Here is an 18,302-nt window from a genome sequence, read left to right as displayed (position 1 = left end):
CTCGATAACAGGCAGAGTTAGATTTTACATAAGTGCTTAACACGAATATTTAAGCATGTAGACAACTAAAATTTGTAAAACACGGGCTCGTCCAGGACTTGTATCATACCAACAGACCAACGACCAACCATAACATATAAAGATATTTTTACCTAAGTGCATAAGAAGAATATTTATAAATGTAGACAGCAAAATTTGTTAATTACGGGCTCGTCCGGGATTTGAACCCGGGACCTCTCGCACCCAAAGCGAGAATCATACCCCTAGACCAACGAGCCACGATTAGATATTAAGTTAATTTTTACGTTATGGCATAAGACGAATATTTGTGATGTTGAGACCTAAAATTTAGTAAATATGGATTCGATCGGGATTTGTAGAACAACGAGCCACGATAACAGGTAGAGTTATCTTTTACTTAAGTGAATAACACGAATATTGAGCATGTAAAGAGCTAAAATTTGTTAAATATGCGCTCGCCCGGGAATTGTGTCATACCCATAGATCAACGAGCTACGATAAGATATAAAGTTATTTTTACCTAAGTGCATAAGACGAATATTTGTGTGTTTTGACAGCTAAAATTTGTTAAACATGGTCTCGATAACAGGCAGAGTTAGCTTTTACATAAGTGCTTAACACGAATATTTAAGCATGTAGACAACTAAAATTTGTTAAACATGGGCTCGATAACAGGCAGAGTTACAATAACAGGCAGAGTTATCTTTTACGTAAGTACATAAAAAGAAAATTTATAAATGTAGACAGCTAAAATTTGTTAAATATGGGCTCGTTCGGGATTTGAACTCGGGACCTCTCGCACCCTAAGCGAGAATCATACCCCTAGACCAACGAGCCACTTTTATCGGCACGAATAGTTTTTCCTGAGGTCGTAAGACGATGTTTATCAAGCACAAGCCTATACTTCAAATAAAGAAATAGGTAAAAAATTAACATACAGTCTTGTTCGGGGTTTTAACCTGGAGCCTCTAGAGCTCGAAGAAAGATTGAAGACATAGTCCAAGAAGGCACGCAGTAACATAATTGTTGATTCATTTCCTGAGAGTATTAGGCGATGATTATCATGGAAAAGTATTACTCAATTGAGGAATAGTAGGACTTTTAATGTTAACAGCTAAAAATATTTAAATATGGACTCGTACGGGAATTGTGTCATACCCATAGATCAACGAGCTACAATAAGATATAAAGTTATTTTTACCTAAGTGCATAAGACGAATATTTGTGTGTTTTGACAGCTAAAATTTGTTAAACATGGTCTCGATAACAGGCAGAGTTAGCTTTTACATAAGTGCTTAACACGAATATTTAAGCATGTAGACAACTAAAATTTGTAAAACACGGGCTCGTCCAGGACTTGTATCATACCCACAGACCAACGACCAACCATAACATATAAAGATATTTTTACCTAAGTGCATAAGAAGAATATTTATAAATGTAGACAGCAAAATTTAGTAAATATGGGCTCGTCCGGGAATTGAACCCGGGACCTCTCGCACCCTAAGCGAGAATCATACCCCTAGACCAACGAGCCACGATAAGATAAAAGGTTATTTTTTACGTTAATGCATAAGACGAATATTTGTGAATGTTGAGACCTATAATTTAGCAAATAAGGATTCGATCGGGATTTGTAGAATAACGAGCCACGATAACAGGCAGAGTTATCTTTTACTTAAGTGAATAACACGAAAATTGAGCATGTAAACAGCTAAAATTTGTTAAATATGGGCTCGCCCGGGAATTGTATCATACCCATAGACCAACGAGCTACGATAAGATATAAAGTTATTTTTACCTATGTACATAAGACGAATATTTGTTTATGTAGACAGCTAAAATTGGTTAAACATGGGCTCGATAACAGGCAGAGTTATATTTTACTTGAATGCTTAACACGAATATTTGTTCTTGAAGACAGCTAAAATTTGTAAAGTACGGGCTCGTCCGGGATTTGAACCCGGGGCCTCTCGCACCCTAAGCGAGAATCATACCCCTAGACAAACGAGCCACGATAAGAAATTAAGTTATTTTTTACGTTAGTGCATAAGACTAATATTTGTAAACGTTTAGAGCTAAAATTTAGTAATTATGGTTTCCCATCCACAGGCTGCAAGTGTGTGATTAAGCAAGTGCCGCGCGACCTTACTGATGACGAGATTGCCTCGAGTTTATCAGACTTCGGTGTAGTGTTCGCAAAGCGCTTTTTTTGTAAAAAGGGATGGAAACCTAACAGCCACCACTTCGGTTCTTTTGCAACTAACAACTAATAACTTCCCACAATATTTAACAATCGGATACATTCGTTTCAATACCGTCGCATACAGTCCCCCACCGTTAAGATGTTTTAATTGTAATAGATTCGGCCACATATCGAAGTTCTGCCGATCAAAGATTCGATGCGCAAAGTGTGGCGGCGACCATGGGTATAAATAATGCACTGCTGAAACTCGCTGCTGTAATTGCCAAGGAGATCACAGCGCAGCATACAAAGGCTGTCCGAACTACAAACGAGAAATTCAAATTAAGCAATACATAGTCAACGAAAAGCTTAGTTACAAGGATGCTGTCACAAAGCTGAACTTGGCACAAGCTCCGACTGTTCGTCCATCAGTTCACGAAGTATCTTATTCGCGAAATGATTTTCCACCTCTTCAGTCAATATCCCTCCCGCAGATTGTATCAACGTCTAATCATAGTTGATGAGAATATGGTTACGACACGAACTTTAGTAACCTTTGTTCACGCATGACCGAATCCGTACGGTGTCGTGGCAGTCTGCTACTTTAGAAGAACCCGTGTGCGAACATGAGCGAGCCAAAGTTAGTATAGACCAAGTTAGGAAACGGCGCTCGTGTCCGCCATTACGGAGCCCACAAAGCGTAAATCGCCTATACAAATGCATGGTCGGCATGTGTTCATTTAGTTCTTGTAAGCGATACAAAGCTAGAAAACACGTATAGCGGTTGTTTTAACATATAAAATATAATTTCTAATATAAATCTTGTTATATAATATTAAATCTAGGAATTAATGTGGAGTAAATTAGTATTTTGACTGGTTTTCGGCGTACAGTGTGGTTTAACAGGGTACTTTACGTTGGCGATTAAGACTAGCAGCAATCAGCTTAGTTTACATAATAATATATGATCTTACCTACGAACCTACAGAGCCATTCTTTACTACATTTATAATCCAACATGAGTGGACATGCAGCTCCCAACTGCTTAAGTACTAGCAGATAAGGTGTTCGCGTTTTCCGATTTCATAAAGACCCGGAACACAGAAAAGGTAGCTTACTATTTCAAGCAGAGGACCAAAAATAGTAACTCAGTATTGTTTTCCTCAATGTCACTTCGATATTAGGCAAATTTTACAAAGATACCTTAAGTTTCGTTGCCGGGTATACGCGTTGAGTTTGTGAGCCAAAAAGTAAAATCACGGCAATTTACATGCAAAACTGCAGCTAGATACACCAGTTTGTGGTAATTTTATGCGTTTTTGTTTGTATTTTTATATTTTAAACACGTTCTTTTATGTTTTTGGTTAGTAAACTTAATATTTTCTGTTTTTTTACTCTTGAATCGATTGAGTGTTCAATAAAAGTTGATTATTTTTGTGAGGTTTATTATTGTGATCACGGCCTACTAGAGATATCTCTAGTAGGCCGTGTTGTGATAAGATATAACATTAGTAGGAAGCCATTTTTACGCGCAGAAGTGCTTGGTTTTTAAAAAATCGCAATATTTAAACGAAAAACAGCACCTAGCAATGATAAAATGCTATGCCGTGGGCTCCGTAATGGTGGCGACTATGACGTCATAGACGTGAGACAATGGATAACAAGACTCGTTGTTTTACAATCCGTTTCCTAACTTGGTCTATACTAACTTTGGAGCGAGCCATTTATCGTGATAATGATAGAAAACTTTGTACAGCAAGACTGGAATTGTTTCGCCCCTCACAGTTCATTAAAGACGGATCAACATAATTTTACACCAGATGAAGTTTTGGCTAAAATTAATCCTTATCTTAAATTTTCAAAATTTGGACATGATGTAATCTCGGGATGGATTAACAAATTTCAAGTGTCAAAAAAGCTGGAGGACCTTATGATTGAGTATCCCAAGTACTGCCACCGATTCACTGATTTCTTTGGTCCAATGGAGGTCTCTGATTTTGATGCCCCGGAAACAGTCCTGGAAGTAATCGAAACAATTGGTTCTATCGCAGTCAACATGGCTGAAAATATTTCCAAAGATTTTGATACTTCTATTGGTACTGTGGAAGCTGATGGTGTGGAGTATTTAACCGGATTTTGCTTATACAAGGCTGCCAAAAAATTTAACTTGCCAACCCATTTTTTATCAGAAAAACCAAGAGGAGAACTGTTAATCATGATGGAACGAAAAAAAGGCTGTTTAAAGTACCCGAGTTTGGACTTACTTACCCTAATGGAATGGGTTTTTATAGAGACCCTAAATGAATATAGACAGAAATATAGTAACATTGATTTTACATTAGTTTTATCCAAAACCACAGAATCACCAGTGTTTTTTCATTTATTGACAAGTTTGTTGCTGAAACTAGTGTTGCACTTGAAAGTGAAGTGGAAAAAATTATGTTTTTTATAATTGAATTGTTTTTAAATGTGTTGTCTTTTACGTGTGCTAAAAAAATGTTTTCAAAAATGTTTAAAACAACAAAACCTAAAAAGAGTTTCAGAAAAAATTTGATATAAACTTGTGAATTTCACCATTGTGTTTTTGTTAATAAATGTTATTACTACTCAAAAAATACATGCAGCTTTTAAATCAATAATAAGACACAGAAAGCGGTCCAAGCATTAAGCTATTGGGAGGTGACAAACTTCAGTCCATGAATTGTCATTCCCATACGTCGTATTTCCCCCATGAATTTTTTTAATTGATTTGCGCTGAACAATATGATTTATACCATATGCGACATCTTTTACATCCGGAGCCTCATTTCGCCTTCCAAGTTGACGCTGTAGTAAAAACAGTCCGGCATTAATATTGATAACTTCACAAGACATTACTGTAATGCAGTATACCCAAAGTGAAAATGTTCAGGGATAAATATATAGCATCTTACTCCAATCACATGAAAAAGATTTAGCTTTTTATATTTTATTGTCATTAGTCATAACTTTTTGTTACAAACTAGTTGTTTAAACAGTAACTAAGTAATTACCAAGTTGCCAAAAGTAGCCTCTAAAACATCTTGGCTAATAGTTTGCAAACAGACATATTTAATATCTTTGCATTGAAGCAAGCGGTCCAGAAGCTTGATGTAATTTTTGGTGGTAAAAATGACTCCATCCATAGTTGGCTTTGCTAACACACGCAGTGGGTGTTTGTTAGCCAATGCCAAATCCTAAGAGCAAATAAAGAAATTAAAACTTACTCAACTAAAAACATTACTGGAAAAATACCTTCCACTTTACCATTTTTGGCAAAAAGACATTTCGAAGCCAAGTTACACGTTCATCTGCCACATCCCAAACTGCATTTGACTTTGTACATGTCATGATTTCACACCATCTTAGAAAAAATGTAATACCAGTTTATAAAACACTTAATTCTCATATTTAAAACGCACTTTTAATCCACCTAGTGGCCTGCATTTTAAATATTAGTCAAGAAATATTTACAACTTAAAAAAATTACACACAACTTTTAAAATTTAAGCTAACAACTGCCACCCAACAAAATGATGCAAGTATTTTGTTTAGAAAAATCGCAGTTTTTATACCTGCTAAAGAGGCGAATGAACTCAGCAGTACCTTCGCCATCTTCTACATAAGCTGATACAGCTTCAGCAACTTTGTGACTTAACACATCTTTTGCAAGTTTCACATTCATCTAAATTTGGTAAAGTGTATAAATAAACATCTAATCATCAATTTAGAAAAAAAAGAAATAATTTACTTTACTAAATGGGGTAAGCTGTATGTGATTACTGGTCAGTTTTGTAATAGATGTCAGAGGCATAGATTTCTCCATCTCATACAGTTTTGCAACATGCTCCCAAAGGATGTCATGACCTGGTCCAAGCATGTTGAGATAACGGCTGCCACCAGGCCGGGATGCGTAAAATGAATTTCTAATCGTCTGAAATCACAAATTTTAGATAATTTAAAACACAAAACTTATTATTTCTACTACCTTAATTAAGTGTGAAGGATCCAAACAGAGAAAAATTGCCCGGTTTGCACTGTATGGATTTGGAGCAGTATAAACACAGTCATCGTTGTCCAAGGAAAACTTCCTCAAGGAGACAAGATAAAAAAATTTACGGTTGATAGAATACCCATCTGCTATGACACAGTTGATATGAACGTTTTTATTCTCACATGCACACACAATTTTCCAAAACATTAAAGCAATCCTACTGGCTGGTGTTACTTTGGTTGGCCACCAAGCAATCGGCATTGAAATTTCCTTTTTAATTGACCTAAGGTAAAATACTAAAAGAGATGTGATCAGAATAAATTTTTTTACTTGCCTATTTTAATTTACTTTATTCCTTACCAATAATATGTGTTGCAAGCTCATTGATTTCCCATTCAACAAATCCTTCAACTTTGCCATCTTTCATAATTAAATTTTCTTTTACTAAAATGACAAATAATATTAGAATTTCAAAAAATAACATATGCCCACAGCATACTTTTCATTTCATCCACCGTAATAAATGCTTCCATAGATACGTGATTTTGCATGACCCTTTCCACTTCTTGTAAAGCCAATGCATTAATTCCTTTCTGGGCGGGAATTAGGTTTCTACATAGCACAATATACATATAAATACACATGCATATTGTATTAGTGTTAATCTTTATTACCTGTATCTTTGAATTGTCCGAACACTGGGTAAACATAAAATGTCACTTTGCAGAATGTGTCGGTAGGCTGCTGGAGATCGGCAGTAAAATTCAATCGCCCATCTTACAATGTCAGGATGATACCGCCGACTGTTTGGTGCAATGCCAGCATTTTGAAGTTGGTGGTTCATAAAAAGCTGTTGCCATTCATTAAGATCTGCTTGATTTCGACCAAATATTTTCTGTAATATAAAAAATATCAGTACTAATACTATTAATATAATCCATAGAATAAAATTTATAATATTGGGTAGTGGGTACTTACGCTGAAATGATCTTTATTGATATGATTTATTGAAGCAGCCTTACTACCTTGTTGCTGTGCTGCTTCTATGTTTACAGTTGCTATCTTTTTGTTTTCCATTTGGCAGTAATTACAGCAACTTTCTTCTGCAGAACCTGCTTTGAGGTAACATGGCAAATTCAACACAGAATTAATCAGCCTTGCACATACTTACCAAATATTTGGCAATTGTTTGATCTGTACATTTCAGATTTCATGCACTTTCAGAGTATTGTCAGTATTGATAATGACAGGATGGCGGTAAACATTGTCATAGTTAGTTGGAATTGGACTTGCGGTAATACCTTCGCAAACATTGCACTGCTCAAATTGCACTAAAAAAAAAACATTTTAATAAAGTATAGATCTCTAGTGTGTTGGTGTGTCTATTTTGCTACTAGCCAATTCTACTCATCTACAACTGCCAGTTTTACTTACATAAAAAATTGCTCAGAGACTGGCAAATCAGACTTTCTGAATCTAAAATTCTTTCAATCTGAGGTTTAGAAACTTCCTGGCCAAAAACCAACACTGAAATTATAATTAAATCCTCTTCCATTGTAAATCTAGCAATAAAAGAATATTGTCAAATACATAAATAATGTAAACATATATATATATATATGTAATACTTGATTGGAGCTGCAGAGTAATGTCCTTTGTTATATTCTGCTGTTAGGATCTTGCTTCTCTCGTCAATATAAAACAGCCATTTTTCTAAATATACATAAAAAGGTAAAATTTACACAAGATCTTACTGTCACCGGTGCCATGTAATGTAACTTGCCTCCACTTTGACAAACGCTTCCATTGCTCTACAACTTGGTGTAAACGTTTAAAATAAATTTTCGGTTCTGCAGGCCTTCTGTTTGGTAACTCTCTTGGCTTATAATTGTCTGGCCTCTCTTTAAATTCTGCACTGGCCTTTGGTAAGTTGCGGCATGGTACAGCACCAATGCGCAGACTTTGATTTTCCTGTTGCCGAAGTTATTATATCTTCTTCGGCAAAATGACATTCACAAATGGCCGCACTGAAACAATATGGCATCTTAATCCTGATTGGAAAGTAAGCTTTTTTATGCTGGACATTGCAACAGAACTTTAATTCACACCACTTCCCACTATGGATCTCAGTATAACATACAATGAAATAAGTTCTTAAAACAAAAGCAATTACATGCATCTTACCTTTCCCTCGAGAGCATGTTTTTTATTTGGTCCTTTTTATCACAATCACGAACCGACAATAAAAATCTTGTAAGTGTTAAAAGATGTTCTTTAGTTTTTTCATCTTTGGCAAATTCCGGGCGTTTTACTGTGAACAAGCTTCTTTTTTCTTTGCTTTTTTTTGCTTTCCGATATGACCACGGGCACTTTGGCACTGCACAATGGCTGACCATAGTATTTAGTTTTAAATTCACTAATTGACAGGTCTGCGGGTTAGTAGGAGGATTATTCATTATTACATTTTCTAAATAAAATGACGCACCTTAAACAGCGGTTTGCAGATGAAGTACATTAACCGCATGCATATATTCAGTCAGTTCAACTACGGATAGCCTACCTGAACTTTTACCTATCAATACAGAACTAACTTCCTAGGTGCGCTTAAAACCTTACTAATTAAGTCACCACCATGTAGTATTAAGCATGTTTACATATCGATAACCGCTGTTCAAACAGTAAACTTTCATCTAATTACGTCGCACTGTTCAATATTCTCATACAGTTTACCGATTTCGCATACGGATTACGTGAAGCGTGACAAAGAGAATAAAACTCCTCCTCGTGTCGTAACCATATTCTCATCAACTATGGTCTAATCAACCTAGCCCAAATCATATTAGGACTTCTTTACCAAAAAGCCAACCCATATCGAACAACGACCACAGTATCATCGTAACGGCTCAGACATTGTCCCGCTTTATGAAAGATATGATTGCACTAATCACTACTGCATTAGTCAATAACGATGTAACAAACCTATGCTAGGACGTTCAAAATACATGTAAAGCCTACTTCGGAGAAATCTCACCAAAAATTCAACAGACTCATTCTGACACCATGGAACCCCAACAATCGCATTCAATATGAAGAACAAAAATCTAATAATATGGCATTGGAACTGCCAAAAGCATATACCGAAAACTACCCGAACTAAAACAATTTGTTTACAATGGACACAACCGCCCCGACCTTATTTGTTTACAAGAAACACACCTAACTCCAAAATATAAAGTTTCTGTGCCATGGCAAATCGCTCTTCAGTTCTCTGTGTGTTTCTTGACATCGAAAAAGCTTATGACATGGTGTGGAACGAGGGTCTTATATACAAGCTTCATGCCATTGGAATTACTGGTCGAATGCTTCATTTCATATCTTCATTCTTATCAAATCGCACGTTCCAAGTCAAACTGAACAATGAACTTTCCGATATCTTCACCATGGAAAACGGAGTTCCACAAGGTAGTGTTTTAAGCCCAATACTATTTAATATTATGATTAATGACTTGTCCAATCAACTGCCTGTGACAAGCAAACACGCACTATATGCCGACGACTGTGCAATATGGATTGAAAGCAAGCAACTAAAGTGTCTCAAAACGAAAATCCAATACGTCTTAAACGTCATCAACGTTTGGAGCCAACAATGGGGAATCAAGTTTTCTCACACCAAAACCAAAGCTCTATTGTTCACAAACAAGCGAAAACTGCCAGATATAAAGATTACACTCTACGGAAACAGTATTACATATGTTACAAAATTTAAATATCTTGGCGTAATATTTGATAAACGACTAACATACAAATCACACATAACATACATTCGATGTAAATGCCTGAGACGAATTAATCTACTACATATTCTTTGCAGATCGAAATGGGGAGCGCAAAAATCAGCCTTGCTTGCCATATACCGAGCTTCGATACGCCCCGTCATTGAGTATGGAATCGAAGCATATTTCTCTGCCTCTTCCTCCAATAGAAGCGTAATACAAACCGTACAAAACAAGTGTTTGCGGCTGGCCACTGGAAGTATGATCAGCACACCAATTGTTTGTTTGCAAGCATTGTGCCAGGAACCACCAGTTTACATTCGATACCAGAACGCTTGTCTAAAATACAAGCTCAAGCTACTATCATTCCCACCAAATCGCCACAGTTCGAGCACACTACTACGGGCTTCGACTAGTGAATCTTCATTTCTGCAAGTTACAGAGGAATTCCCAACCGAAACACCTGTCGGGCTAATCCAACCTTTCACTTCGCCAATGTGGGAAATCTCTGAAGAATTCTGTGACACCTCTCTAGCGCCACTGGTAGACAAAGATATATCCAACGAACGAAAACAAAGTCTCTTCGTCGAGAGGATTGCAACGTATTACCAAGGATATACGCAAATATACTGCGATGGGTCAAAACAAGAATCTGGATGTGGATGTTCCTTTATAATTCCAAGTGAAGGTTACACATCGTCTTCATCTCTACACAAGTCGTACTCGGCGTATTCATGCGAATTATATGATGGCATTAAAACATGTAAACTCTAAAGAAACACATAATTCTTACCTAATTATATGTGACTGCCTGAATGCAATCACATCCATCGCACAACGGCGCCACTCAAAAAACTTTATTCTTAATGAGATTCTTGAACTAATATTCAATATTTTAAACAGACAAATGAACATCAAAATTCTCTGGGTCCCAAGTCACTGTGGTATACCAGGCAATGAGGAATCTGACCAAAATGCAAAACAATCGGCAAAGAACAACCATTGCGATGTTTTCACTACGGCTCTAACTGACTGCATTTATACCTCACAAGTTAACCTCCGAACTAAATTTTGTGAGTATTACGTACAAAACAATCAAAACACTGCAATGAAAAACATTTTCCCAAAACTGCCAAGTAACAACGACTTAAAGCAAATGGACTCTCGAATTGAAGAAGTTATCTACTCTCGATTACTCACTGGGCATAATCGCCTGAATGGGCACCTAAACCGTATCGGCCTCCATGAAAATGGACAATGCCCAAGATGCAACGTCAACGAGACAGCTGAACATTTATTAATTTCCTGTATTAACACCGCAAACGTAAAAGCTATGTTAAAAACATTATGTTCTGAAATGAAACTTTCTTTTAATTTTAACACACTGCTAACTGACAACGCCCTTATTAAACATACTATTTCCTTTTTTAGAGCATTAAATCGTCTTTGGAAACAAGATCACCTGATTACTATTTATTTATTTCTATTGTTGTTTTCTTAAATGTTATTGACTCGTACAAATTGTTCTGAACATAGACAAACCAATGATGATATATTTACTGTTAAAGTAATGAATTTCTGTCATTTTACCGGTATATTGCTTTTGCCAAAACCTATCACCAAAAAGTAGACTAAATTCCCTTTTTCCGTTATCGTCAAGCTTTTGTACAATTTACTGTCATGTATTCGGTGTAAAAAACCGAAAGGTTAAATGCACCAAAATGTAATAATAATAATAATAATAAATATGGTTTCGATCGGGATTTGTAGAACAACGAGCCACGATAACAGATAGAGTTATCTTTTACTTAATTGAATAACTCGAATATTGAGCATGTAAAGGGCTAAAATTTGTAAAACACGGGCTCGTCCGGGATTTGTATTATACCCACAGACCAACCATCTAACATAACCTATAAAGTTATTTTTACCTAAGTGCATAAGATGAATATTTATAAATGTAGACAGCTAAAATCACTAAAATATGGGCTCGTCCGGGATTTGAACCCGGGACCTCTCGCACCCAAAGCGAGAATCATACCCCTAGACCAACGAAACACGATAACATATTAAGTTATTTTTTACGTTAGTGCATAAGACGAATATTTGTGAATGTTGAGACCTATAATTTAGTAAATATGGATTCATTCGCGTTCTGCTGTCGTGCAGTACGGACGTCTTTTCGCTGCGTGAAGCAAGCGCCTTGGTAGTTGGATTGCTAGGCAGGTTGTCATACCTTTAAAAGACATCTTAGAGATTAGTTTGTGGCGATTGGTTGCTGCTTACAGTTTTGAAGTATTTGTTTGTATAATTTAATATTAGAATATGGAAATGGATGTATCTGCAATCTCTGAATTGGCTACAATTGGGAATAAATCGTTAGATACAGAAGCTAGAGGTGTTAAACGCCCTCGAGATGGATGTATGTCTTCTGATCTACACAATGAACAACAAGAATTGAAAGTTATTTTGCATGGTGTCGAAAAGCAATTGAGAGCATTTAGTCCACTACTTATTAATAAGCTTATCATTGCGTCGATTGGAGAATATCGCGATATTAAAGTACTGAGATCTGGAGATTTATTATTAAGGTGTGTAAACAATGGCCAACGAGTAAAAGCACTTGCTTTAAAATGCTTACAAAACGAAACCACCAGCATTGACATCTGCGTTCAAGCGTATAAACCATTCACAGGCTGCAAGTGTGTGATTAAGCAAGTGCCGCGCGACCTTACTGATGACGAGATTGCCTCGAGTTTATCAGACTTCGGGGTAGTGTTCGCAAAGCGCTTTTTTGTAAAAAGGGATGGAAACCTAACAGCCACCACTTCGGTTCTTTTGCAACTAACAACTAATAACTTCCCACAATATTTAACAATCGGATACATTCGTTTCAATACCGTCGCATACAATCCCCCACCGTTAAGATGTTTTAATTGTAATAGATTCGGCCACATATCGAAGTTCTGCCGATCAAAGATTCGATGCGCAAAGTGTGGCGGCGACCATGAGTATAAAAAATGCACTGCTGAAACTCGCTGCTGTAATTGCCAAGGAGATCACAGCGCAGCATACAAAGGCTGCCCGAACTACAAACGAGAAATTCAAATTAAGCAATACATTGTCAACGAAAAGCTTAGTTACAAGGATGCTGTCACAAAGCTGAACTTGGCACAAGCTCCGACTGTTCGTCCATCAGTTCACGAAGTATCTTATTCGCGAAATGATTTTCCACCTCTTCAGTCAATATCCCTCCCGCAGATTGTATCAACGTCTAATCAACCTAGCCCAAATCATATCAGGACTTCTGTACCAAAAAGCCAACCCATATCGAACAACGACCACAGTATCATCGTAACGGCTCAGACATTGTCCCGCTTTATGAAAGATATGATTGCACTAATCACTACTGCATTAGTCAATAATGATGTAACAAACCTATGCTTGGACGTTCAAAATACATGTAAAGCCTACTTCGGAGAAATCTCACCAAAAATTCAACAGACTCTTTCTGACACCATGGAACCCCAACAATCGCATTCAGTATGAAGAACAAAAATCTAATAATATGGCATTGGAACTGCCGAAGCATATACCGAAAACTACCCGAACTAAAACAATTTGTTTACAAAGGACACAACCGCCCCGACCTTATTTGTTTACAAGAAACACACCTAACTCCAAAATATACAGTTTCTCTCCCGGGTTATAGTTTTATCAGAAAGGATAGGCTTGATCGACGTGGAGGAGGTGTTGCTATCTGGATCAAAGACTCACTTAGTTTTACAAATGTTAATCTCCGCAATGTTCATAAAGACGTAGAACATATTGTAGTCTCGGTAAGTGGTATCACCGTTGTGAACATATATATTCCACCTGCAGCGAGTGTTCACGAGTCGCACTTCCTTGATCTACTCGGAGCGTTAAAGAACCGAGCAATCATTGTGGGAGATTTTAATGCACACCACTCGATGTGGAAATCATCACAGTGCAACACGATAGGCGCTGGTATTGTCGACTTCCTACAAGCATCCCAAATGGTTTTGTTAAACTGTGATACGCACACAAGAGTATCAATGAACCCCAACGATCGGTCAAGTGGCTCTCTTCTGGATTTAACAATAGCCACTAGCGATATTGCAGGAAGAACATCCGTTAATGTCTCTGACAACTTGTTCGGTAGCGACCACTTACTTGTAGAGGTCACATTAAATTGGATTGTCGAACGATCTACAAACTTCACGCCTCGGTGGTGTCTGTCCAAGGCGGATTGGGAAGCCTACAAAACCATGTGCAACAACTTAATAAAGCAAGATTTAGTCAGCAATGACGTACAGAAGTTCTGCGATGGTCTCTCCAATGCTGTCGTTAAAGCCGCCAACGCAACTATTCCAAAAACCAAGCCGTCTCGCCGCAATCCAGTCCCTTGGTGGGATAATGATTGTAAAGCAGCAATTCAAGCGAAAAACAAAGCTTGGCAAGCTTTTAAAAGTTCATACTCTTCTAAGGACGCCATTGAATTCAAAAGAAGGCGGGCCATTGCCAGAAAACTTATAATCTTCAAAAAACAACAATCTTGGAAAAAATTCTGTAACTCACTAACCGGCTGCACAAAACTCACCCCTGTATGGAACATGGCAAAATCTATGTTCGGAAATCGAAACATGTCTGTAAAACCATCGTTTACCGCTACTGATGGTAATCAGAGAGACCCAGGTATTACCAGCTCAAACTATCTAGCCGCACATTTTCAACGCATTGGCAGCAACTGCAATTATTCTGCTAATTTCCGCGAAGGTCGGAAAAGAGCTATAGATCTGGCAATTCCGCAACTAAAAGGTTTACCTTCAGATAACCTTTCATCACCGCTTAATAAAGCATTCACCATAGCTGAACTCGAACAATGTATAAGAAGCATAGCGCACAAGAAAAATACTTCTCCTGGAATAGATGGGATTCCTTACCAAATGCTTGTACAACTTCCCGCTTCAAGCCTGACAATATTATTACAATTGATCAACAATATTTGGATATCTGGGACCATACCATCAAACTGGAAGCACTCGGTAGTTATACCTCTGTTAAAGCCCGGGAAGCCAAAGAATACTGCTTCGTCTTATCGACCAATATCCCTTACGTCAAGCATGTGCAAAATTATGGAAAGACTCGTACTCCGTAGATTAAATTGGTTTCTGGAAAAGGAAAACGTAATCCATAAGTCACAAAGTGGATTTAAAAGTAGACGATCTACCACCGACCACATACTTCACCTTCACAATGACGTGCAGTGTGCCATGGCAAATCGCTCTTCAGTTCTCTGTGTGTTTCTTGACATCGAAAAAGCTTATGACATGGTGTGGAACGAGGGTCTTATATACAAGCTTCATGCCATTGGAATTACTGGTCGAATGCTTCATTTCATATCTTCATTCTTATCAAATCGCACGTTCCAAGTCAAACTGAACAATGAACTTTCCGATATCTTCACCATGGAAAACGGAGTTCCACAAGGTAGTGTTTTAAGCCCCATACTATTTAATATTATGATTAATGACTTGTCCAATCAACTGCCTGTGACAAGCAAACACGCACTATACGCCGACGACTGTGCAATATGGATTGAAAGCAAGCAACTCAAGTGTCTCAAAACGAAAATCCAATACGCCTTAAACGTCATCAACGTTTGGAGCCAACAATGGGGAATCAAGTTTTCTCACACCAAAACCAAAGCTCTATTGTTCACAAACAAGCGGAAACTGCCAGATATGAAGATAACACTCTACGGAAACAGTATTACATATGTTACAGAATTTAAATATCTTGGCGTAATATTTGATAAACGACTAACATACAAATCACACATAACATACATTCGATGTAAATGCCTGAGACGAATTAATCTACTACATATTCTTTGCAGATCGAAATGGGGAGCGCAAAAATCAGCCTTGCTTGCCATATACCGAGCTTCGATACGCCCCGTCATTGAGTATGGAATCGAAGCATATTTCTCTGCCTCTTCCTCCAATAGAAGCGTAATACAAACCGTACAAAACAAATGTTTGCGGCTGGCCACTGGAAGTATGATCAGCACACCAATTGTTTGTTTGCAAGCATTGTGCCAGGAACCACCAGTTTACATTCGATACCAGAACGCTTGTCTAAAATACAAGCTCAAGCTACTATCATTCCCACCAAATCGCCACAATTCGAGCACACTACTACGGGCTTCGACTAGTGAATCTTCATTTCTGCAAGTTACAGAGGAATTCCCAACCGAAACACCTGTCGGGCTAATCCAACCTTTCACTTCGCCAATGTGGGAAATCTCTGAAGAATTCTGTGACACCTCTCTAGCGCCACTGGTAGACAAAGACATATCCAACGAACGAAAACAAAGTCTCTTCGTCGAGAGGACTGCAACGTATTACCAAGGATATACGCAAATATACTGCGATGGGTCAAAACAAGAATCTGGATGTGGATGTTCCTTTATAATTCCAAGTGAAGGTTACACATCGTCTTCATCTCTACACAAGTCGTACTCGGCGTATTCATGCGAATTATATGCAATCATGATGGCATTAAAACATGTAAACTCTAAAGAAACACATAATTCTTACCTAATTATATGTGACTGCCTGAATGCAATCACATCCATCGCACAACGGCGCCACTCAAAAAACTTTATTCTTAATGAGATTCTTGAACTAATATTCAATATTTTAAACAGACAAATGAACATCAAAATTCTCTGGGTCCCAAGTCACTGTGGTATACCAGGCAATGAGGAATCTGACCAAAATGCAAAGCAATCGGCAAAGACCAACCATTGCGATGTTTTCACTACGGCTCTAACTGACTGCATTTATACCTCACAAGTTAACCTCCGAACTAAATTTTGTGAGTATTACGTACAAAACAATCAAAACACTGCAATGAAAAACATTTTCCCAAAACTGTCAAGTAACAACGACTTAAAGCAAATGGACTCTCGAATTGAAGAAGTTATCTACTCTCGATTACTCACTGGGCATAATCGCCTGAATGGGCACCGCCTGAATGGGTACTATTTATTTAGTTCTACTGTTGTTTTCTTAAATGTTATTGACTCGTACAAATTGTTCTGAACATAGACAAACCAATGATGATATATTTACTGTTAAAGTAATGAATTTCTGTCATTTACCGGTATATTGCTTTCGCCAAAACCTATCACCAAAAAGTAGACTAAATTCCCTTTTTCCGTTATCGTCAAGCTTTTGAACAATTTGCTGTCATGTATTCGGTGTAAAAAACCGAAAGGTTAAATGCACCAAAATGTAATAATAATAATAATAATAATAATAATAATAATAATAATAATAATAAATATGGATTCGATCGGGATTTGTAGAACAACGAGCCACGATAACAGGCAGAGTTATCTTTTACTTAAGTGAATAACACGAAAATTGAGCATGTAAAGAGCTAAAATCTGTTAAATATGGGCTCGCCCGGGAATTGTATCATACCCATAGACCAACAAGTTACGATAAGATATAAAGTTATTTTTACCTAAGTGCATAAGACGAATATTTGTGTATGTAGACAGCTAAAATTGGTTAAACATGGGCTCGATAACAGGCAGAGTTATATTTTACATGAATGCTTAACACGAATATTTGTTCTTGAAGACAGCTAAAATTTGTAAAGTAAGGGCTCGTCCGGGATTTGAACCCGGGAACTCTCGCACCCTAAGCGAGAATCATACCCCTAGACCAACGAGCCACGATAAGAAATTAAGTTATTTTTTACGTTGGTGCATAAGACTAATATTTGTAAATGTTTAGAGCTAAAATTTAGTAAATATGGTTTCGATCGGGTTTTGTAGAACAACGAGCCACGATAACAGATAGAGTTATCTTTTACTTAAGTGAATAACACGAATATTGAGCATGTAAAGGGCTAGAATTTGTTAAATATGGGCTCGCCCGGGAATTGTATCATACCCATAGATCAACGAGCTACGATAAGATATAAAGTTATTTTTACCTAAGTGCATAAGAAGAATATTTATAAATGTAGACAGCGAAAATCACTAAAATATGGGCTCGTCCGGGATTTGAACCCGGGACCTCTCGCACCCAAAGCGAGAATCAAACCCCTAGACCAACTAGCCACGATAAGATATTTAGTTATTTTTTACGTAAACGCATAAGACGAATATGTGTGAATGTTGTGAGCTAAAATTTAGTAAATATGGATTCAATCGGGATTTGTAGAACAACGAGCCACAATAACAGGAAGAGATTTCTTTTACTTGAGTGCT

General features: G+C 37.3%; 2 protein-coding genes and 7 non-coding genes across 9 annotated transcripts; 2 read left to right on the top strand and 7 right to left on the bottom strand.

Annotated features, from left to right (window-relative positions):
• Positions 1–206: 206 nt before the first annotated feature.
• On the bottom strand, positions 207–278 carry Trnap-ugg (transfer RNA proline (anticodon UGG)). Its single transcript has one exon. It is a non-coding gene; the product is annotated as a tRNA-Pro (tRNA).
• Positions 279–786: 508 nt separating this feature from the next.
• Positions 787–858, bottom strand: Trnap-agg (transfer RNA proline (anticodon AGG)). The gene has a single exon. It is a non-coding gene; the product is annotated as a tRNA-Pro (tRNA).
• Positions 859–1,486: 628 nt separating this feature from the next.
• Positions 1,487–1,558, bottom strand: Trnap-agg (transfer RNA proline (anticodon AGG)). The gene has a single exon. It is a non-coding gene; the product is annotated as a tRNA-Pro (tRNA).
• Positions 1,559–1,963: 405 nt separating this feature from the next.
• Positions 1,964–2,035, bottom strand: Trnap-agg (transfer RNA proline (anticodon AGG)). Its single transcript has one exon. It is a non-coding gene; the product is annotated as a tRNA-Pro (tRNA).
• A 7,437-nt stretch (positions 2,036–9,472) lies between these two features.
• LOC149726791 (uncharacterized) lies at positions 9,473–11,793 on the top strand. Its single transcript, XM_089889816.1, is given in 2 exon segments — positions 9,473–10,737; positions 10,739–11,793. Coding segments are annotated over 2 exon segments (1,971 nt in total). The 5' UTR covers positions 9,473–9,520; the 3' UTR covers positions 11,493–11,793.
• Positions 11,794–11,977: 184 nt separating this feature from the next.
• Positions 11,978–12,049, bottom strand: Trnap-ugg (transfer RNA proline (anticodon UGG)). Its single transcript has one exon. It is a non-coding gene; the product is annotated as a tRNA-Pro (tRNA).
• Positions 12,050–16,074: 4,025 nt separating this feature from the next.
• On the top strand, positions 16,075–17,121 carry LOC149726789 (uncharacterized). The gene has a single exon (XM_089890369.1). The coding sequence runs from the start codon at positions 16,075–16,077 to the stop codon at positions 17,119–17,121; it is 1,047 nt and encodes a 348-aa protein (XP_089746495.1).
• Positions 17,122–17,689: 568 nt separating this feature from the next.
• Positions 17,690–17,761, bottom strand: Trnap-agg (transfer RNA proline (anticodon AGG)). The gene has a single exon. It is a non-coding gene; the product is annotated as a tRNA-Pro (tRNA).
• Positions 17,762–18,080: 319 nt separating this feature from the next.
• Positions 18,081–18,152, bottom strand: Trnap-ugg (transfer RNA proline (anticodon UGG)). The gene has a single exon. It is a non-coding gene; the product is annotated as a tRNA-Pro (tRNA).
• Positions 18,153–18,302: the final 150 nt, after the last annotated feature.

The sequence above is a fragment of the Ciona robusta genome, chromosome 12 (genome assembly GCF_009617815.1).
Source record: "Ciona robusta chromosome 12, ASM961781v2".
NCBI classification, from domain to species: domain Eukaryota; kingdom Metazoa; phylum Chordata; class Ascidiacea; order Phlebobranchia; family Cionidae; genus Ciona; species Ciona robusta.
This window is presented reverse-complemented; position numbering and strand designations above follow the sequence as displayed.

Excerpts from the sequence above, each read along its gene's own strand:
- LOC149726789 (XM_089890369.1), top strand. The coding sequence starts at position 16,075 with ATGATCAGCACACCAATTGTTTGTTTGCAAGCATTGTGCCAGGAACCA.